The 23,796-nt window shown below is 42.1% G+C and overlaps 1 protein-coding gene across 4 annotated transcripts in view; it reads left to right on the forward strand.

Annotated features, from left to right (window-relative positions):
* Window positions 1-25: 25 nt before the first annotated feature.
* mtfr1 (mitochondrial fission regulator 1) overlaps window positions 26-23,796 on the forward strand; it is a 32,432-nt gene continuing 8,661 nt past the window's right edge. Inside the window, exons 1-6 of one of the 4 annotated variants that reach the window (XM_078216262.1) lie at window positions 42-75; window positions 5,077-5,214; window positions 5,522-5,626; window positions 7,905-7,948; window positions 12,199-12,320; window positions 18,217-18,458. In XM_078216262.1, the coding sequence (XP_078072388.1) occupies window positions 5,605-5,626; window positions 7,905-7,948; window positions 12,199-12,320; window positions 18,217-18,458 (430 nt within the window). In that variant the 5' untranslated portion in view covers window positions 42-75; window positions 5,077-5,214; window positions 5,522-5,604. Of the gene's footprint in view, window positions 585-5,076; window positions 5,215-5,521; window positions 5,627-7,904; window positions 7,949-12,198; window positions 12,321-18,216; window positions 18,459-23,796 lie in introns of all 4 variants that reach the window. The other 3 variants (XM_078216263.1, XM_078216260.1, XM_078216261.1) reach the window with 3 other exon arrangements.

Raw genomic sequence — 23,796 nt, forward strand, 5'->3', positions numbered from 1 at the left:
GATTGGTGGGTTTGGCGGAAGTGTCTGTCTCGCGCTCTGTCAGCGTCGGTTGGTCGGAGGCGGCGGAGGGTTGAGGTGAGGAGAGGGGGGAAGAGGGCAGGAGCTTCTTACAGAGAGTCCTTCCTGCTAATAACCAGGGAGAGCGAACCCTATCTACTCTTTTCAAGTGGCAATTGGGTAGCACAGTGGGTTAGCACTGCTGCTTCACAGCTCCAGGGACCCGGGTTCGATTCCTGGCTTGGGTCACCGTCTGTGTGGAGTTTGCACATTGTCCCCGTGTCTGTGTGGGTTTCCTCCGGGTGCTCCCGTTTCCTCTCAGTCTGAAAGACGTGCTGGTTAGGGTGCATTGGCTATGCTACATTCTCCCTCCGTGTACCCGAACAGGCGCTGGAGTGCGGTGACTGGGGGGTTTTCACAGTAACCTCATTGCAGTGTTAATGTAAACTTGTGACACTGATACTTTACTTCAGCCAATCACATAAAGCCATTTCTTTTGAGCAGTTTGTTCTTGTGGTGGGAAAGGGGAATCTCTTAGTCCTATTTTCTCTTTCCTTTATGTTTCTTTTGTAACTGGATTGATCTGGGTAAGTGTAATCTGATCAATTACTAGTTAATCACATTATTTGGGAATGTTGGCGGGGGAGGGGGGTAGGGAGTGAATAGTTATCCTAAAATTGAATTGGGGGTGAATAGCTTGCAGTGTTAATGTAAGCCTACATGTGACACTAATAAATAAACTGTAAACTTTAAAATTGAACTTGGGGGCAAATAGCTATCCTAAAATTGAACTTGTACTCCTAATTGTGTTGAATAAATGTTACTATATGTGTTGATGTTGGCACAAATTGACATCTAGGTATTTGTGTAACATTTGCTGAAGCGAGTGTGATGGTCGTAGTTAGTAAGTTTTGACCTTGTTGCAAGTATCGTGAATGTTTAGCAGTATTGTTAGGATTTTTAATGAGTGGATTGATGCCTACATATAATTAGTTTTAAATATATATTTGCTTGTATCATTGAACAAGCTCTAAAGCATTCACAAATGAACACTGAAGCAGGTAACATACGGCAACACTAACACAATTGAACAAGTGAATAATGGTGAGATCAAGTGCAATATCTGCTTTTGTCAGCTTGGATCTTGTATGTCTCTTGTGGGGGACCACGATTGGATTCAATTTGAATTGGTTTTTGGAGCGAGCTTACCCTGTCCACTCTGTGCATTGGCTTTGTAGCTCTTAAGAAAGGAATAAAAAAATTTAATACTGTATGTGGTTCCTTACTGAAAGATGGAAACAGCCGTATCTGGACTTCGTGAGAAAACCTTTGAATTCCACCCTGGCATTGCCCCTATTTCTTGCTGCAGCCATACAAAAATGCATGTGTGGTGGAATTATGGAGAATAGACCCCATTCCACAATTAAGATATAGAATAAATAGACTGAGACAGACCAGTCCCCTACTTTATAAAGCTTATAAATAATATGCAAATAATTTATTGAACTCCACCAGACAAATATGATCTATTGACTTTAATGCAGAACCCGGGGTGCTGTCAATCTTTCATTTCTATTCTGTAAATTAAGGGGAGCTGCATTTTGTATATTGATTTGTATATTGAAATGATCAACTGGGTAATCCTTTACTTTATTTTCATTTTAATTGTCCAAAGATGTGTGGGTTAGGTTAATTGGCCAGGTTAAAAAAATTGCTCCTTAGAGTCCTGGGATGCGTAGGTTAGAGGGATTAGTGGGTAAAATATGTGGGGGTAGGGCCTGGGTGGGATTGTGGTCGGTGCAGACTCGATGGGCCGAATGGCCTCCTTCTGCACTGTAGGGTTTCTATGAACTTCTATGAATTGTCTGTCATGATTTATGATTCTTTTATTTGTAACTCAGCACCTACTGCCATGATGTTTTTTCAATAAACCAATTATCTATGTAAACGTCAAACTCTTGTTGCCTGGAAACATGTAGGTTAGATTGGGTTGCTCAGTGATATCCCGCCCTCACCCAAGCCCCCCCACATTTTCCAAATTCAAATCAGGTAATTGAGTAATGGGGAAATCGTGATATTTAGTTTTTTTTTAAAAACTAAACTACACACCACAATTTCCCTGTTATACAATTATCTGTTTACTCTGTGATGTTGCTGAGATCTTTGCATTCTGGGGTGATCGATGTACTCTGACAAATCTTCACAGCAATTGTAGCCAGCCCATACAATGACTGTTTACTTGTGCATCTATGCTAGAACTGGTATCGTTCTGAACAAGTGTTAGGAGCCAAGCAAAAAATAGGCAGTAGAAGTTTTAAAATTCGAGTTTTAAATTTGAGCAAACCATCTTAATGCAAGCAAATTCAAATTTAAAAGTGGAGTATATGCAAATTTTGTGAACATTGAATGCTTCTATAGGATAAATACTATGTTTTATGTTAATGTATTGAGTATAATACAAATCCTATAACGTCCCAAGTGGACAAAAGTTGAGCGCAGTTTCAGCTTCTATAATGTTAACTGGGAGTTAAAGCTCAGAAGCAATCGTATTTTGCATTGATGCTACAGTAGTAGTGTAAATACACCTTCAGATATACTGTTTTACCCAGCTTTTGGAAAATGCTGGAAAAAACTCTGCAGGTCTGGCAGCATCTGTGGAAAGAGAAATAGTTAACATTTCAAATCCATTTGACTTTAGAGCTTTGAATATGGAGCTGAAACGCTCACGCTCACGCATCAGATACTATGATGAAACCCGACAGCAAGAATCTTGGAAGCTAGCAGGACTTCAAAGGTTGTAATCTCTGGACTACACCAGGTGTTATGTGCTAGTGAATATAGGAATAGGAGGTTAGAGCTGATGGATGTGTGGCCGAAGAAATGGGGGGGGGGGTTAAATTAATTTGGAAGGAGGTGAGTCACAGTAGTGAGGTACAGTGGGAGGTGATGCAAGGGAGCTGGTGGTGGTATGTGTATAAAAGAGGAGGTGGTGTTGCATTATTGATCAAGGAGTCAATTACTGCAGTGAGGAACAATGATATCTTAGGCTCCTCGATTGAGGCCATATGATTGGAACTTAAAACAGGAGCAGTCGCATTGCTGGGAGTGTACTGCAGGTTCCCAAGCAGTTAGGGGGAGAGAGAGAGCAGATATATAGACAAATCTTAGGGAAGTGTAAAAAATAATAGGGTAATAATAGTAGGGAATTTCAATTGCCCTAATAATTGGGGTAGGCAGAGCGTGAAAGGCTTAGAGGGGGTGGAATTCTTAAAAGTGCATCCAGGAGAGCTTTTTGAGCCAGCACATTGAAAGTCTTACAAGAAGGGGGTTGGCATTTGACTTAATTTTAGGGAATGAAGCTGGGCAGGTGGTAGATATATCAGTGGGGGAGCATTTTGGTGATGGTGGCCATAACTTGGTCAGATTTAAGGTAGTTATGGAAAAGAACAAAGATTGACCAGAATGGGGTTTCTGAAGTGGGGAAAGGCCGATTTTTAAAGACAAGATCTGAGTAGACTTAAGAGCAGCTACTTGTAGGAAGATCCACTTCAGAGTAGTGGGAAATAGAGAGAGTACAATGTGGACATGTTCCTGTAAATGTAAAGGGTGGGATCAACAAGTCCAGAGAACCCTGGGTGTAAGAGATATGCAGCATTGGATATTGAACAAAAAGGAAGACTTATGCCAGCTTCAGGGGGCTCAAAACAGTGTAAGCCCTAGAGGAGTACAGAAATTGCTGGACGGTGCATGAAAAAACACTGGCGGGCAAAATAAATCCCAAGATGTTTTACAAATGTATTAAGGACAAACAGGAAAGAGTAGGGACCAAAGTGACAACCTGCATATGGAGCCGAAAGATATAGGTGAGGTATAAAATGAGTACTTTGTAGCTGTGCTTACAGAGGCGAAGGGTGATGTAGGTATAGAAAGCAGGGAGGGGGATATAACTGGACAGATTAGCATTGAGGCAGATGGTGTTAGTGGTTCTAACGGACTTAAAGGTAGATAAATTCCCAGGCCCAGATGCACTATATCCTAGGCTGCATGTGAGGCAAGGGAGGAGATTACAGGGGCTCTGACACTAATTTTCAAATCCTCTCTAGCCACAAGAGAGGTGCCAGAGGACAGCAAATGTGGTACCATTATTCAAGAAGGGCAGGAGGGAAAAACCAAGTAATCACAGGCCAGTGAGTCGAACGTAGAAGAATAAGAAGTGACCTTCTTGAGACATAGGGCTTCACAGGGTAGATGCTGAGAGGTTGTTTCCCCTTGTGGGAGAGTCTAGGACCAGAGGAGAGGGCATAACCACAGAGCAAGGTGTTGCCCTTTTTAAGACCGAGATGAGAGGAATTTCTTCTGAGGATAGTGAATCTGTGGAATTCTTTACCACAAAGGGCTGTAGAGGTTGGGTTAAGTGTGTTCAAGGCTGAGATAGACAGAATTTTAATCAGTAAGGGAATCGAGAGTTATGGGGATCAAGTAGGAAAGTGGAGTTGAGAATTATTAGATTAGTCATTATCTCATTGGTGGATCAGACATCAAATGGCCAACTTTTGCTCTTATGGTCAGTGGTAGGGAAATCATTGGAACAAAAACGGAAGGATGTAATTAATATTTGCTTGGAGAGGGAAGTGTTAATCAAGGATAGTCAGCAAGACTTTGTCGGGGAGATCATGTCGAACAAATTTTATTGCATTTTTTGAGGCGATGACAATGTGTGTAGATGAGGGCAGTGCAGTTGATGTAGTCTTCACTTAAATAAGATTTAAAGTCCACACTGGAGACCAATGAAAATGATAAGAGCCCATGGGATCCAGAGCAATTTGGCAAATTGGGTCCAAAATTGACTGATTTTTGATGGCCAACACAGACACAATGGGCCGAGTAAAACTGACTCAATGACTGTCTGAGACCTACTGAGTTTTCCAACATCCACAATAATTATATTGTGTAATAGCTTTGTTATATATTTGTTTTATCGGTGGAACATAAAAGTAAGGAATGTGTCTCATGGTTTTGTTTTTAAATTATTTCTCTGTCCATTTGTGGTTGTCTGATTATATTCTATCTTTCTTTCAGTTAAATGATGGAACTGCATAAAGCTTCCAGACTCCTAATTGATGTGGATTGCAAAACTGTGATGCAGCCTTAATGTTTTTATTCCTCATTCAGATGATTAGGATGATGTTGGGATACGCTGGAATCAACATGGATTCAGTGAGTTAAATGCTTATCTCTTGATTGTTGTATAATACAACATTTTCCTCTGGGATTGCAATTGTTGTACAATACAACACTTCTAGGATTGCATAAATAAATAAACTTTTTGTATACGGTTCTGAACACACACCAAGGATCCGGGTATTAGAAAATATGGAACACATTGTTGTTCTTAGACAGTCATATGATCTTGAACCAGTCAAAGAATCTATACAATTTGATTTGACAGTAATTTAAACGTTTATTTGAAGTTGAAAATGAACTTTTCACATTCTATTCTCTAATTGTTGAAAATTGTTCCCAGTTACAGCCCTTTTGGTCAAACAAACCGTATGGCTCGTCTCGTAGTATTATTCGGAGGATAGGCTCTAGCCTGCCTCTAAAACCATGTCCACGAGTTCATTTTCAGGTAAGGCAAGCCATTCAATATTTATTAGTTACCTCCTGATTGTAAATAGAGAATTGATCGCTGATGAAGAGATGAATGAGAAAGGTGCTGATTTTTAAAAAAATGTTTGTATTGTGATAGTGGCAGAATGCAGTCCGTGGTGGCTGGCTTGATTCTCCATGGCCTGATTTTTACATTGAGATTGGGCGCGCTTGACCTGAACAAATGTAAAATTACACAAAGTGATGTTGGGCGTGCAGCCTGATATTAATGCATACACATGCAATGTTAAGGTCAGCAGGCTTGCTCTTGAGTTGGATCCACGCCCACTGACAATTAAAGGGCCAAATAAAGTCATTAATAAACCTATTGAATGTGATTTTGTTACCCGAGTGATTTTTCACTAATCACACGGCCAAAATGGGTATGCAGAAAGCATGATTTGATCAATTTGTCGTACAAGCTGAGATAAAAAGCCCTTCCAAGCCCAAGCACATTCAGTTTTTTTGCCAATTTGTTGGGCTTTCTTAGTTCAGAATTGTGCCAGATTTCCTTTTGATTTCTGTAGTGTTTCAAGTCTGCCTAGCTGCGTTTGAGGACCTCACCTTCCCTAGAAGGATTGCTTGAGGATTGTAGCACAGTGCACTCTTAACTGAAAGGCACAGGTCTTGGTGCATCTCATCTGATGGAAATAGTATACTCGGCGAATGGGACCTCCACTGAAGAGTGAGAGAGGTGCAGGAGGGAGAGGAGATCAGGTGAACATGGCCAACATTCCAGAGGCACAGGCCCAGGAGGGAGGGCAAGGTTGTACTGTCCACAGAGGATGCCATTACCTAACAAATAGTGTGTAAATGCAGCGCTTTAACTACCTCCAAATATCTGAGGTCCTGTGCCACAGGAGGCTCTGCCTCTTGAGGGATTCAGTAGCAGCAATGTGCCAGATGATTGGGCTGGAAATCACCACCAACTGCTTGGGTGAACACTCCATTCCAATGGAGTTGAGGGTCAGTGTCCTGTAAGTTCTCCTGCACTGATTCTTTCCAGGAGTCAGTGGGGGATCTGCATGGTGTGTCTGTCAACTGCGCACAGTTGCATCAAGATCGTGACTGATGCTATCTTTAGACATGTCCTTGCATTTATCTATTACTGGATGGACTATCCCAGCAAGGTGGAAAGAGCCAGAGGTTTGTCGTGATTAATAGGCTCCCTCATGTCCAGGGTTTGATAGATTGCATTCATGTGGCCATCAAAGTGCCACTAGATGAGCCAAAAGTAGATTGAGTTTGTGCCCATTACCCTGGCAACTCAAATGATGCTTCTACTGCGGCACTCACAGGTGTCAAGGCTGTTCGTGGCTCCTGCAGGATTGGATGGATGGTGCCTAGGTGATGAGAGCTATCCTTTGAACAGATGACGCATTACCCCACTCCGTCACCCAAAAGCAGAGGTGGAAGAGAGGTACAACAGGAGTCCTGACTCCACAAAAGCTTCTCAAGATGTGCTTCAGATGCTTGGACCAATGGGGGAGGGTTGCAATGTTCTCCAGAGCAGGTCTTAGCACGCTGCACCCTACAAAACCTGGCTCTGGCAAGCGCAGGCAAGTGGAGGCTGAGGAAAGCAAGGCAGCTCTTCAGACCAGGAAGGATGACCAGTGATGGGTCTGATGAAGAATCTGGGGAGGCACTGTGAGGATATGGAGGCAGGTGAGAGGAACTTTTTCAGGGAGGCAGGGACACCAAGGATGCCTTGATCTTGTGAACCGTTGGAAAAGACTCCAAGGCATCAATGCCTCCTCATGCCAATGGCACTGTCGCCTTTGCAAACAATCAAGATGTTGCAATAGGTGCATCATGAAACGCAAATATTGTCAACTATGACCAGCCTTGCTGTATTCGACAGTTCCTTCACCTTAATTTTCAACTGTTGTGAACTATTAAGAATGTCCTTGCAATTTACACCCTTAGCGCTTTAAGAAAAAAATATCTTGTGCATTTAGTTGATGTGATTTTTGATTTGACTATGAATCAAACAGTAGAAATTAATCACCTAGAATAAGCCATATAACAAGAAGTCAATACCTACGATCACTAGAAGGCAATGCTAAGCATTGGCATCTTTCACCAGTCCTTTTGTTTCTCACACTATGCTTTTGTTTGAAATTTTCTAATATATTTACTATTATACAATGTTTATTGCTGATCTGGCACAAAAGTCTTCAGAAAAATCTGAATGTTGACTCTTCACTATTTTCTACTCTTGCAAGCCTTTTCTCCTCTTTATTGTCTCTTTCTGATAGCTCTGTTCAAATTCTTATCGGACAATGCAGTGTTCCTGCTGCAGGTCAGTAGTCTATGATTGTTTTCTCAAGTTATTTGACTTGGAGTTGCATGCAAAATGGATTCTCCCTGTATCTGTGTGGGTTTCCTCCGGGTGCTCCAATTTCCTTCCACAGTCCAAAGATATGCAAATTAGGATTGGCTCTGCTAAAATTGCTCATTAGTGTCCAAAGATGTGTAGATTAGGTGGATTAGCCATGGTAAATATGTGGAGTTATGTGGATGGGGCAGAGGAGGGAGGGCTAGGTAGGATGCCCTTTAAAAGGGTCAGTACAGACTGAATGGGTCAGATGGCCTCTTCCTGCACTAAGGGTTCTATGGATGAGTACACTCAAGTCTCTGAACATCAACGTTTACAAGTTGCATGCTTTTTTAAAAAAAAAATCTGGTTTTCTGCTCTTGCAACCAAAGTGAATAGCTTCACAGTTGCCCACGTTAAACACCATCTGTCAACTTGTTGCCCACTCACTTAACCTGTCTACATCACTTTGCAGCCTCTTTGCTGCAATGTAAACAGAAGAGGCAACATCGGCAGCAAGCTTGGATACGTTATCCTCTTGTCTCTTCGTCTAAGTCATTGATAGCGATTATAAATAGCTGAGGCCTCAGCACTGATCCTTGCAGAGCTCCTCTGGTCACAGCCTGCCAATTTGAAAATACAGTAAGAAGTCTCACAACACCCGGTTAAAGTCCAAAAGGTTTAATTGGCAGCACAAGCTTTCAGAGCACTGCTCCTTCATCAGGTGAGTGAGGACTTGTGTTCACAAACGGGGCATATACAGACACAAACTCAATTTACAAGATAATGGTTGGAATGCGAGTCTTCACAGGTAATCAAGTTTTAACCTGGTGTTGTGAGATTTCTTACTGTGCTTACCCCAGTTCAACGCCGGCATCTCCACAATTTGAAAATACCCATTTATCTCCATTCTTTGCTTTCTGTCCATTTAACCAATCCTTTATCCATGCTAATATGTTAGCCCTAACTTTGGCATGGACTAAATGGCCTATGGTGGTGTACATGACTGACTGACAGTTCTTGCGTATTAACCTTTTGTGTGGCACCTTATCAAGTGCCTTTTTGAAATCCAAGTATATTGGATTTATTTATTAGTGTCACAAATAGACTTACATTAACACTGCAATGAAGTTGCTGTGAAAATCCCCTAGTTGCCATACTCTGGCGCCTGTTGGATTGCTTTCTGTTGTTTGTTAGCAGTTCCAAGTTCATTGGTTGTTCTTCAGTTTCTCCACTTGCCATCAAAATAGTAGAGCAAGATAGAATAAATAGGAGGGTGTGTGGGTGGGCAGAATGGATTTTTAAAATTATCCAACTGGTTACATCCTCAAAACTCTCAATTTGTCAAATCACAATTTCCCTTCTGTATGACAGTGTTGACATCTATGTTGTATTTCTTGACGTAAGCCTTTAGGGTGTCTTTGAAGTGCTTCCTTTGTTGCTTTTTTCGGGAGCCTTCCTTAAAGAAGCTTTGTTTTGGCAGTCAGGACTCGGGCATGGAAAACATGGGGCCAGCCTAGCAGAGTTGGTTTCAGATGATCATGGCCAGAATGCTGGTGCTCTTGGCTCCTTCTAGAATGGTGAAGTTAGCATGCTTGTCCTCCCATCTGATGCAGAGAATCCGTCTCAGACAGGGTTGATGGTATCTCTCCAGAACCTTGAGGTGGTGTCTGTAAATAGTCCAAGTTTCTGAGCTTTATATAAAAGTTGGGAGGGCGACTGCCTTGTACAGGAGGGTCTGAGTATTGGCACAGATGTTGCAGTTGACAAAGACTCCCCCTTAGGCATCCGAAGGCAGCTCTCGTGGATTGGCTATGATGTTGGAGCTCTGCATTGATGTCAGCCTTGGATGAGAGATGATTCCCCAGGTAGGGATATGTTCCATGCTTGGAAGGGTTTCTCTGTTGACCTTGATGGAGGGAGGGACCAGATCTTGCCCTGGGGTGGGTTGGTGAAGTGTTGACTTCACTGTTGAGTTTTCTTGAGGTTGAAGCTGAGACCAATTCTTCGGTATGCTTCTGTGAAGGTTGGAGGTTCTCTTGAGTGAGCAGAGGTGGCATTGTTATCTGCATAACGAAGCAATGACAGTATTGTTTTTTTCTTGGAGGTTGAAACGTTTTCTGTCCATCCTGTAGACCCTGTCCACTGGGAAGCTTGTTCTTGATGAGGTGAAGGGTGTTAGCGATGGAAATGGAGACAAGTGGGTATAGCAAAAGTTAAGAACATGATGTAGTGTGGTGCAAATCGAATCCATGCTTATCTAATGGTGTAATTTCTTAGTTATGGTAGTAATAGTGAAGTGCTGAACAACAATAGAACAATTGACATTATAGTGTTACCCTAATACTTGCTGTGAACAGAAAATGCCACCTCAAGGTCCTGGAGAAATACCATCAACCCTGTCTGAGACGGATTCTCCGCATCAGATGGGAAGACAAGCATGCTAACTTCACCATTCTAGAAGGAGCCAAGAGCACCAGCATTCTGGCCATGATCATCTGAAACCAACTCTGCTAAGCTGGCCCCATGTTTTCAATGCCCGAGTCCTGACTGCCAAAGCAAAGCTTCTCAATAAGAGTGCTTTGCTGGACAACTTGCTGGTTGCTAAGTACTCCTGCAAACAGAAATGGAAGGTGATTCTAGTTATGATGATGGATCTGGGAATTGGCTTCAGATTGATCTTGTGTGTCCTGTGTGTAGATAAGGTGGATATAAATAGTTTACAGAGAGATTGACAGGTTAAATGAGTTGGCAGAAAATTGACAAATGAAAATGAGATTGTTCATTTTGGAAGAATGAAAAGGTGGATCATTATTTAAATGACTAAAGACTGCAGAAAGCTGTCGCACAAAAGGACTTGGGGATTCTTGGTCATGAAACCCAGGAAGCTAGCATACAAGTGCAGCAGGTAACAGGGAAGGCAAATGGAGTGCTGGCTTTTATTTTAAAGGGGCAGGACAATAAAAATAAGGAGATGTTGCTACAACTATGTACAAGGTACCAGTGAGACCACATTTAGAATACTATGTACAATTTTGGTCTGTTTATTGGTGGCAGTACAGAGGAGGTTTACTTGGATGATCCCAGGTATGGAGGGACGGTCATACGAGGAAGCATTAAACAAGGGGCTGTACTCTGAGTTCAGAAGAGTGAGGTGATCTGATTGAAACATATAAGATTCTTAAAGGGTTGGACAGGGTAAACGTTGGGAGGATGTTTCCACTCATGGGAGAGTGTGGGACCAGAGGACATATTGCAGAATAAGGAGGTGCTCATTTAAGACTGATTTGAGAAGAATTTCTTCTCAAGAAAGTGGTGAATCTTTGGAATCCTTTACCCCAGGAATCTGTGGAGGCTGAGTCCTTGAACATTTTCAAGGCTGAGATCGATAAGTTTTTAATCAGTGGGGGAATTGAGGGTTACAGAGAGAAGGCAGGAAAGTGGACTGTTAGATCGTGTGGACTGAGTGTTAGATCAGCTATGATCTTATTAAATGGCAGAATAGGCTCAAAGGGCTGAATGGCCTACTCCTGTTCCTGTTTCTTATGGTCTAATGAGGCATCAGAAGCGGAAAGGACAGCACAAATGCAACAATGGTGAATAAATGTGTAAATCGTCTAACTGCCAAGTCTTCAGCGCCATTATTTTTATGTTTTAACAGCATGACTGATTTGAATACAGCAAATATATGATTACTATTGATTTTAATAGTGATGAGCTGTTCTATATCTGGGTGTTTTGAGCATTGGGTAACAGTGGAGCATTGCACAAATCCCATGATCAGTCAGGTCTTTACTTCCTAGAAGGTCTTTGCTAGTGGAATGACATACATAATTTCAGAGCTTGAAAATAAACAGGGCAATTATGTTACTATGTCGAGGTGTAATCAAAAGATTCCTGCTTGCAAACATTGACATAATAAGTATCCATCTGATTTTCCATATCTAGGGTATGTAGGATTCTGCCAAGAGAAGGATATTTTCCAAAAAGAAATAGTTTGAAAGTAGTTTTTCAAAAAAATCTTAACTCTAATAATTCCAGAATTCTTCAATGATTCAATGTTTAAAATGAATGCATATTTTAAGCTTGACTGCACAAAAATGATCTCAACCTTAAATTCTGGTCCCAAATCATCTTGTACATTTATTCTGTGATTTAAAGTGAGATGCTCAGAAGTATTTCTTTGACATTGAGAGAACTGAATAATCAGCTTATTTTAAAACCCCTCTAAATAGATTTTCCATGGCTTTGGAGATGCTGCTCAAAGTTTTGCTGAGCCGGAGTATGGTGCTGTTGCTTCCCTGGCTGATGTAGGTTGGATTGTTTGTGATCGGGGGAAGTCATTTACCAAGATGAGGTACTTTTGTCACCTTTGCATTGCTTGAGAACTTGCAATATGTTGTAAATAGTTTTTGTTGTTGCCGAGATTATAATATCCAACCCAATTATGAACTCTCCTGTGCCTCAAGTTTTAAGAACATGAACGTATGAATATAAGAACAAAGAGGAGAGGTAGGCCATCTGGCCCCTCGAGCCTGCTCCGACATTCAATAAGATCATAACTGATCTTTTCGTGGACTCAGCTCCACTTACCTACCAGCTCACCATAACACTTAATTCCTTTACTGTTCAAAAATCTATCTTTGCCATAAAAACATTCCATGAGAGATGCTCAACTGCTTCACTGGGCAGGGAATTCCACAGATTCACAACCCTTTGAGTGAAGAAGTTCCTCCTCAACTCAGTCCTAAATCTGCTCCCTCTTATTTTGAGGCTATGGTCCCTATTTCTACTTTCACCCGCCAGTGGAAACAACCTCCCTGCTTTTATCTTATCTATTCCCTTCATAATTTTATTTCTTTCTCCAAGATTCCCCCCTCATTCTTCTAAATTCCAATGAGTATAGTCCCAGTCTACTCAGTTTCTCCTCATAAGTCAACCCTCCCAACTCGGGAATCAACCTAGTGAATCTGCTCTGCACCCCCTCCAGTGCCCAAGTAAGCAGACCAAAACTGTACACAGTACTCCAGGTGTGGCCTCACCTGCACCTTATGCAGCTGCAACATAACCTTCCTGTTTTTAAACTCCATCCCTTTAGCAATGAAGAACAAAATTCCAGTTACCTTCTTAATTACCTGCTGCACCTGCAAGCCAACTTTTCGCGAGTATGTACAACGACACCCAGGTCCCTCTGCACAGCTGCATGCTGCAATTTGTTACCAGTTAAATAATTGTCCATTTTGCTGTTATTCCTACCAAAATGGATGACCTCACATTTACCAACATTGTATTCCATCTGCCAGACTCTTGCCCACTCAAACTATCTATATCCCTTTGCAGATGTTCAGTGTCCTCTGCACACTTTGCTCTATCACTCATTTTAGTGTCATCTGTGAGCTGTGACCACACAGTACTGTCTCCAAATCATCTATGTAAATTGTAAACAATTGCAGTCCCAACACTGATGGCACACCACTAGTCACTGTTGCCAACCAGAAAAACCAACCATTTATCCCCACTCTTTGCTTTCTGTTACTTAACCGATCCTCTATCCATGCTAATACATTACCCGTAACACCGTGTACCTTACCTTATGCAGCAGCCTTTTGTGCAGCACTTTGTTGAATGCCTTCTGGAAATCCAGATACATCACATCCACCAGTTCCCCAAGTCCACCGCGCTTGTAATGTCCTCAAAGAATTCCAGTAAATTAGTTAAACATGATGACCTGCCTTTCATGAACCCATGCTGCGTCTTCCCAATGAGACAATTTCTGTCCAGATGTGTCTCTTTCTTCCTTGATAGATTCAAGCATTTTCCCCACTACAGAAGTTAAGGTAGCTGGCCTATAGTTACCCGCCTTTTGTCTACTTCCTTTTTCAAACAGTGGCATCACATTTGCTGTTTTCCAATCGGCCAGACCACACACACACACACACACACACACACACACACACACACACCCCCCACCACCTCCCAAGTCCAGCCAATTTTGGTCCATTTGCTATTTCCCCTGCCACCTCTTTTAGTAGCCTGGGATGCATTCCATCAGGGCCAGGAGACCTGTCTACCTTTAGCCCCATTAGCTTGCCCAACAGTACCTTTTGGCTAAGATCAAGTGTAGTATCGACATGCTGTGCTTGGTTGAAGTCATTAGGTTACATTTTAGCTTCATTTGAAGCAATTTTTAAAAGCGGTATCTCGGCCTTTTGGCTAAGATGCAAATGAGATCTAGCCTTGGAGGAGGAGCTATGCCTACTCCAATCAGCTTGGATCATGTAGATCAAGCCCAAGACAGGAGGTGAGAGCCCTGTCTTGTCAGCTTGGATCGGGAATGTCTCAACTTGTTGAGACTCTGAATTGGACTTGATTTGATTGAATTGGAATAAAAATACAAAAAAAAGAGAAAAATAAAAACAGTACTACTTTAGTGATAATGATCGTTCCTAGGTCCTCACTTGCCATAGCCGCCTTATCGTCAATTTTTGACATGTTATTTGTGTCTTCCACTGTGAAGACTGACACACAATACCTGTTCAATGCCTCGGCAATTTCCTCTTTTCCTGTTATTAAATCCCCTTCTCGTCCTCTTTAAAAAAAAAACAATGTTTACCTTAGCTACCCTTTTTCATTTTATATATTTGTAGAAACCTTTGCTATCTTTTTATATTCTGAATTAGTTTACTTTCATAATCTATCTTACTTTATAGCTTTTTTTCATGGCTTTCTGTTGACCTTTAAAGATTTCCCAATCCTCTAATTTCCCACTAATCTTTGCCACTTTGTATGCATTTTCTTTCCATTTGATACCCTCCTTTATTTCTTTAGATATCCAAGGCTGATTATCCCTTTTTCTACAATCCTTCATTATCCCTGGTATATACTTTTGCTGAGCACTGAAAAATTGCTTCTACTGTTCATAGAATCCATTGAATCCTACAGTGCAGGAGGCCATACGGCCCATCGAGTCTGCACCGACCACAATCCCACCCAGATCCCATCCCCATAGCCCCATTCATTTACCCAGCTAGTCCCCCTGACACTAAGGGGCAATTTAGCATGGACAGTCCACCTAACCCGCACATCTTTGGACTGTGGGAGGAAACTGGAACACCCGGAGGAAACCCACGCAGACACGGGGAGAACGTGCAAACTCCACACAGACAGTGACCCAAGCCGGGAATCGAACCCAGGTCCCTGGCGCTGTGAGGCTGCAGTGCTAACCACTGTGTCACCGTGCCGCCGCCTGTTCCTCAATTGTCCCATCATAAAATTTTTGCTCCCAGTTTACCTTAGCCAACTCCTCCCTCATCCCATTGTAGTCTCCTTTGTTTAAGCACAAGACACTAGTATTGGATTTTACCTTCTCACACTCAACCGTACTGTGATAGCTCCTTCCAATAGGATCCCTAATTCGAGATCATTAATTATTCCTGTCTCAATAGATCAGATTGATCTATCAATCTATCAATGGACCAGATCTAGGATAGTTTGCTTCCTCGTAGGTTCCATTATATACTGTTCAAGGAAACTATCACGGATACATTCTATGAACTCCTCCTCAAGGCTGCCTTGACCGACCTGGTTTGACCAATTGACGTGTAGATTAAAATCCCCCATGATAATTGCTGTACCATTTTTACATGCAGTTATTTCTTCGTTTATTGCTCACCCCACCATGATACTATTTGGTGGCCTATAGACTACGCCTATCAGTGACTTTATCTCCTTGTATTTCTAATTTCCACCCAAATTTATTCAACCTTTTTCTCCATGGAACCTATATCATCTCTCACTACTGCCCTGATGTCATCCTTAAATATCAGAGCTACACCACCTCCCTTACCTTCCTGTCTGTCCTTCCAAATAATCTGATACCCCGGATGTTTAACTCCAGTCGTGACCATCCTGCAACCATGTCTCTGTAATGGCCACTAAATCATACTCATTCGTGATGATTTGTGCCATCAACTCATTTGCCTTGTTCAAATGCCTTTATGCTAGTTTTTATATCTTTTTGAATCTTAAAGCCTTCACTAATGACATCTCCTGAGTTCTCCTGCCTTTTAACATTTTTCATAGTTTTCTATGTAGTTGAAACCTTCTCCCCACATGCTGACCTGCTGCTTTGCTCCCCATTAACCATTATACTTCCCATAGTTTCACCCCCCACCCTCCCTCCCACTTGCTAGTTTAAAGTCCTTGTGACCACCCTATTTATCCTTTCCACTTGAACACTGGTCCCAGATCGGTTCAGGTGAAGACCATCCCAACAATACAGATCCCTCCTGTTCCAATACTGATGCCAATGGCCCATGAAATGGAACCCCTCTTTCTGACACCACTCCTTTAGCCACATGTTTACTTCCCTAATGTTCTCAACCCTATGCCAATTTGAATGTGGCTCAGTTAGTAATCCAGAGATTATAACCCTTGAGGATTTATTTTTAATTTAGCTCCTAGTGCCTGATAATCCCCAAACAGGTCCTCTTTCCGAGTTTTACCTATGTTGTTTGTCCCAACATGGACCACAACAACTGCATCCTCCCCCTACCACTCCAATATGCTTTCAAGCTGGTCAGAGACTTCCTTCGCCCTGGCACTGGGCAGGCAACATACTATGCGGGACTCACGATCTAGTTTACAAATAAGAATAAGGTTGTAAAGTGCATCACAGAAATGTAGCACCAAGTATTTGTTCTTTGAGTTGCAGTGCATGGCATATGAGGTTCCAATTATTATATTAATTATATATGTGATCTAACAAATACTAATTCCTGGCACTATTATAGTAATGTAAATGAGCTGCCAGGATAAGAAAATTACAAGTGCCTCCAGACTTAACAATTCCAATTTTCTCCTGTCAACCTTACATCCTCTTATTTCCTTAACCTGAGCTGTTCAAAACTTAGCTGCTCATGTTCTAATCCCCCACATAATGTTTCCCTTGCCCATCGTTGCTGTGCTCATTAGCCTGTTTGGACCTCTGGTCTACAAAAGACTCAGATTTAAAATGTTCACCCTCCTGTTCAGATCCCTTCATTGCATTGCCCTTTCCTATCCATTCAACCTCCCTGGCCCTACAGTGCTCCAAGATCTCCGTATTCCTCCCATTGTATACCAGTATCGGAATTAAGAGTAGGCCACTCGGCCCTTTAGGCCTCCACCATTCAATAAGATTGTGGTTGATCTGATTATAACCTCAACTCCACATTCCTGCCTATCTCTGATAACCACTCACTCCCTTGCTTATCAAGAATCTATCTACCTCCTGACTTAAAAATATTCAAAGACTCTCTTCCCCAGAAGGTGGTGGAAGCAGAGTTCCAAAGACTCAAGACCCTCTGAGAAAATACTTCTCATCTCTGTTCTAAATGGACAGCCCCTCATATTAGATTCTCCCACAAGAGGAAACATCCTCTCCACACTGGCCTTGTCAAGGCCCTTCAGGATCTTTTATGTTTCAAGTCACCTCTTGCTGTCCTAAACCTGAGCAGATACGAGCCTAGTCTTTCCAACCATTCCTCATAAGACAACTTGCCCAGTCTAGTTTGATAAACCTGCTCTGAATCCCTTTCCTAAATAAGGAGACCAATTCTGTACTCCAGATATGGGCTCACCATTGCCCTGTATAACTTCAGCATAACCTCTACTTCTGTATTCAATTCCCCTCGCAATTCTCAATTCTATTGTCTCATGCATCCCCATTCTCAGTCCTCAACAGGCTGGGCCTAATGCTCTGGAACTCTTCCCTTAAACGTTACTGCCTCCATTTCTTTCTAACTTTTAAGGCCCTTTTAAAAACCTACCTCTGATGATTTTAGATGCCCCTCTTTATGTATTGTCTTGACCCTGCTTCTGTGAAATACCTCAGGACTTTTTCATGTGTTAAAGGTGCTATATAAATGCAAGCTTTGTCTATTGGACTTGTATATCTTAAGATATAACTTGAAAGCAATAGATCTTATTTTAAGGTTAAAATACAACATTAAATTAGAAATGAGCACATTACTTTTTTCTTCCCCTTGAGGATTATTAAACTGGAAGGTTTCTTTAATATCCATAAAGCTTTTTCAGTATTTGAAGGTTTTTGAATGCATAATTGAATTGTGCTGTCTAAGAATTGAACATATAAAGCAATAAATATCTTTATCACTATCCAAATGTATGGGGATTTATACTTGTGTGAATGTTTCCTTTTGGAATTCCAATAAAGCTTGTATTATTCTTGCAGTATTTTTTTTTGCTTGCAGATCTGAAATTCGTCCTGAATGTGCTGATACCTTGGATCATCAGGCTTCACCTATTGCGAGACCCATTGTCAAGCAAGCATTCTTACCAAATTTGAGGAATTGTAAAAAGGAACCTGAAACTCCCACAATGGCCAGTGATGCAGCACTGGAAAAAATCAATGTATTGGAAAATGAGCTTGCTAAGTTACGGGAGCAGATTGCCATGATAGTGACTATTCAAGAACAAAGCAGTCTCTCAGCAGGTATATACAATATTTATCGTTAAATAGTAGCCATTTAAATTATTGTACGTTTAGCTGTTTCAAACAGTATCTATCTACATGTGCATTTGTGCACCTACTTATGCCTTGGGATAGGATAGCTCTGATATTGATCATATGGCAATTTCAGGTTTAGTCAGTTTGCTGGAGCATCCTTTGAGGTTTCTTTGCCCTGCTGCTTTGCTATCTATGCAATACAGAAACAGCATGCGTGTAATCCATTATCATGTTGATCTGAAACCTGTCAAATCACTTCACAAAGAATTAATTTACTGCGCTGTTATTTGGACAAATGCAGCATTTGTGCATAGCAAGGTAACATGCTTTTTCTGGTGAATCATTCCAAACAATTGTTTGATCTGAGTTTTAACGGTGAGAGTTCTTGAAATATCCAAATACCAACAATGCTTTGAGGCAGGACTTGTACTTAAAAATCATTTGGCTTTTCAACTTGATGCTCCTGTTTTAACATCTTCAATGTGTAGCATTGAAGATAAAATGTAGAAGCAAATTGGGGAACAAAACCTCTTTTAATTGCCTGTCTGAATCCTAACTCATTCCCTGCCCTTACTCCCAGCTGTCTCTGCAGAGGGAATTGTAGCAGTTTGCTACAGTTATTAAAATTAGACTTGAGGCCCAATATCTGGCAAGCCTCAGACCTCTCAGTTGAAATGTGTGCTCCATGCGAACCGTTAGTTGTGCACCAGAAAGCCAGGTGTAATTAATTTCTCCACCTCCACTCTTTATCCATTCAATATTCAATTCTCCAGGAATAGTGCCAGAAGACTGGAGGATAGCAAATGTTGTCCCCTTGTTCAAGAAGGGAAGTAGAGACAACCCTGGTAATTATAGACCAGAGAGCCTTACTTCTGTTGTGGGCAAAGTATTGGAAAGGATTATAAGAGATAGGATTTATAATCATCTAGAAAGGAATAATTTGATTAGGGATAGTCAACACGGTTTTGTGAAGGGTAGGTCGTGCCTCACAAACCTTATTGAGTTCTTTGAGAAGGTGACCAAAGGGGTGGATGAGGGTAAGGCAGTTGATGTGGTGTATATGGATTTCAGTAAAGCGTTTGATAAGGTTCCCCACGGTAAGCTATTGCAGAAGATACGGAGGCATGGGATTGAGGGTGATTTAGCGGTTTGGATCAGGAATTGGCTAGCTGTAAGAAGACAGAGGGTGGTGATTGATGGGAAATGTTCATCCTGGAGTTCAGTTACAAGTGGTGTACCGCAAGGATCTGTTTTGGGGCCACTGCTGTTTGTCATTTTTATAAATGACCTGGATGAGGGCGTAGAAGGATGGGTTAGTAAATTTGCGGATGACACTAAAGTCGGTGGAGTTGTGGACAGTGCGGAAGGTTGTTGCAGGTTACAGAGGAACATCGATAAGCTGCAGAGCTGGGCTGAGGTGGCAAATGGAGTTCAATGCAGAAAAGTATGAGGTGATTCACTTTGGAAGGAGTAACAGGATTACAGAGTACTGGGCTAATGGTAAGATACTTGGTAGTGTGGATGAACAGAGAGATCTCGGTGTCCATGTGCATAGATCCCTGAAAGTTGGCACCCAGGTTGATGGGGTTAGCGGAGTGTTAGCTTTTATTGGTAGAGGGATTGAGTTTCGGAGCCATGAGGTCATGTTGCAGCTGTACAAAACTCTGGTGCGGCCACACTTGGAGTATTGCAATACCGCATTATAGGAAGGATGTGGAAGCATTGGAAAGGGTGCAGAGGAAATTTATTAGGATGTTGCCTGGTATGGTGGGAAGGTCTTATGAGGAAAGGCTGAGGGACGTGATGTTGTTTTCGTTGAGAGAAGAAGGTTAAGAGGTGACTTAATAGAGGCATACAAGATGATCAGAGGTAGGGTGGATAGTGAGAGCCTTTATCCTCGGATGGTGATAGCGAGCACGAGGGGACATAGCTTTAAATTGAGGGGTGATAGATATAGGACAGATGTCAGAGGTAGGTTCTTCACTCGGAGAGTGGTATGGGCGTAGAATGCCCTGCCTGCAGCAGTAGTGGACTCGCCAACATTAAGGGATTCAAATGGTCATTGGATAAACATATGGATGATATTGGAATAGTGTAGGTTAGATGGGCTTTAGATTGGTTTCACAGGTCGGCGCAACATCGCGGGCCGAAGGGCCTGTACTGCACTGTAATGTTCTATGTTCTAATATCTTGCAGCTATGTATTCCATCCTGCGTCCTCTAACTTTGGCCTGGCAGCTGCTTTTTATACCATTGGTGGCAAGCTTTTCAGTTTTAGCCCTTTTCTCTGGAATTCTCTTTGCCTGGTGCAGTTATGGGCAATAGAGGGTTTAATTTAAACAGCACTAATTTCTACTCTCACCACCTGCCCATATATGGAGGTCTTCTGATTTGTTTACTCTTTATGAGCAGTGGCATATTTCCCAATCCCTCAGTTTTGATACGATCCAACTTTCTATTTGCACACACTCTGAGAAAGGAGAATCACAATGTTGCTTCCACACTTGGACAGTAAAGAGAGGAATAGAGAAAATAAGGTTTGACTGTATTAGGTCCATAGAAAATATTGTTTCACTTGGGTTCCAGAGTCCAGAATCGATCTCCAATCAGCTAGTCTTTCACAGGCTAAAAACAATGTTGCAAGATTCCTTTTCTTGTGGTGTTGACTTCACATGGTGAGATGGGCAAGCAAGAATCAGTGTCACAGTATTGTTAGTGCAGAAGGAGGCCCATTGTGTCTGCACTGGCTCTCCAAGTCAGCATTATGACTTTTCCCCTATCTTTCCCCCATACCACTGCACATTGTTTCTATTCAAATAATCCTCCAGTGCCCTTTTAAATGCCTCGATTGAACCTGCCTCCACCAGGCAGAGCATTCCAGACTCAAAACGCAGCATTTGCTTCTTTGCAAATTACTTTAAATCTGTGCCCCTCGTTCTTGATCCTTTAACAAGCGGGAACAGTTACTCCCTGTCTATTCTGTCCAGCTCCCTCATGATTTTGAGCATATCTATCAAATCTCCTCTTCACCTTCTTCTCCAAGGAGAACAGTCCCAACCTTTTCAATCTATCCTCATATATGAAGTTTCTCATCCCTGGAACTATTTTTTTGTAAACCTCTTCTGCACCCTGTCCAATGCATTCACATCCTTCCCAGTGTGGCACCCAGAACAGTACTTAATTCTTCAGCTGTGGTCTGACTACTGCCTTTTGTATAAGTTCAACATAACCTTCTTGCTGTTGTACTCTGTGCTCCTTCATAAAGCCCAGGGCACTTGTATGCTTTATAACGCTCTCTCCACCTGTACTGCCACCTTCAATGATCTATGCATATATGTACTCGGATCCCTCTGCTTCCACACACACAAGCATTTTACCCCTTATTTTAAAAGACCATAAGAACTAGGAGCAGGAGTAGGCCATCTGGCCCCTTGAGCCTGCTCCACCATTCAATAAGATCATGGCTGATCTTTTCATGAATTCAGCTCCACTTACCCGCCCGCTCACCATAACCATAGGCACCTCCCTCTGCGACTAGATCCTGAACTTCCTAACTCTCAAACCACAATCAGTAAGGATAGGCAACATCACCTCCTCCATGATCATCCTCAACAAGGCTGTGTTCTCAGCCCCCTGCTATATTCCTTATACACCTATGACTGTGGCCAAATTCCCCTCCAATTCGATTTTCAAGTTTGCTGACGACACCACTAGGTTGGCGATCAGTGACTAGTGATGTGCCTCAGGGATCAGTGTTTGTTCCACAATTGTTTACGATTTACATAGATGATTTGGAGTTGAGGACCAAATGTAGTGTGTCAAAATTTGGAGATGACACCAAGATGAGTGGCAGAGTAAAGTGCGCAGAGGACGCTGAAAGTCTGCAAAGGGATATAGATAGTCCAAGTGAGTGGGCAAGGGTCTGGCAGATAGAGTACAATGTTGGTAAATGTGAGGTCATCCATTTTGGTAGGAATAACAGCAAAATGGACTATTATTTAAATGGTAAAAAAATTGAAGAATGCTGCTGTGCAGAGGGACCTGGGTGTCTTGTACTTGACTCGCAAAAAGCTGGCTTGCAGGTCCAACAGGTAATTAAGACAGCAAATGGAATTTTGCTCAATTGGACGAGGGCCAATTACATCCAAATTAGACAGGAACTGGGGAGTGTGGATTAGGAGCAGCTATTTGAGGGAAAATCCACGTCTGGCATGTGGGAGGCTTTTAAAGGCCAGTTGATTGAAATGCAAGACAGGCATGTCCCTGCAAAAATGAAGGATAGAAATGGCAGAATTCGGGAACCATGGATGATGAGGGAAATTGTAAGCTAAGGAAAAAGGAAGCATACAATAAAACTGGCGAAGCCCTTGAGTACAGTGAAAGTAGGAAGGAACTTAAACATGGAATTAGGAGGGCTAAAAGGGGCCATGAAATGTCTTCAGCAAGCAGGGTCAAGGAGAATCCCAAGGCTTTTCATGCACATATTGGGACCAAAAGGGTAGCAAGAGAAAGAGTAGGCCCACTCGGGGACAATAGAGGGAAGTTATGTGTTAAACCACAGGAAGTGGCTGAAATCCTTAATGAGTACTTTATATTGGTATTCACCAAAGAGAAGGACACGATGAATGTTGAGGTCAGGGATAGGTGTGCGAACGCTATATCAAAGGAAGAAGTGAGTATCCTAAATTGCATTAAAGTAGACGAGTTGCTGGGGCTGGATGGGATTTATCCCAGGTTGCTGTGGGAGGCAAGGGAAGGAATAGCTGGGGCCTTATCTGATACCTTCACATCATCTTTGACCACAGGCGAGGTTCCAGAGGACTGGAGAATAGCTAATGATGTTCCTTTGTTTAGGAAAGGAAGCAGGGATAATCCAGGAAATTATAGACCAGTGAGTGGGGAAGCTTTTGGAGAAGATACTGAGGGACAGGATATATGCACATTTGGAGGAAAATGGACTAGTTAGTGACATGCAGCATAGTTTTATACGGGGAAGGACATGTCTCACCAACTTGGTTGAGTTTTTTGAAGAGGTGACAAAGAAAATTGATGAGAGATGGGCTGTGGATGTAGTTTATATGGACTTTAGAAAGGCGTTTGACAAGGTCCCACATGGCAGACTGGTACAAAAACTAAAATCACATGGGATTTGGGATGGGATGGCTAGATGGATACAGAACTGGCTTGGTTATAGAAGACAGAGCAGTGGTGGAAGGGTGTTTATCAGAATGGAGATCTGTAGCTAGTGGTGTTCCACAGGATCAGTGCTGGGACCTCTGTTTGTAATGTATATAAATGGTCTGGAAGAAAATGTGGGTGGTCTG

The sequence above is a fragment of the Mustelus asterias genome, chromosome 7 (genome assembly GCF_964213995.1).
Source record: "Mustelus asterias chromosome 7, sMusAst1.hap1.1, whole genome shotgun sequence".
NCBI classification, from domain to species: domain Eukaryota; kingdom Metazoa; phylum Chordata; class Chondrichthyes; order Carcharhiniformes; family Triakidae; genus Mustelus; species Mustelus asterias.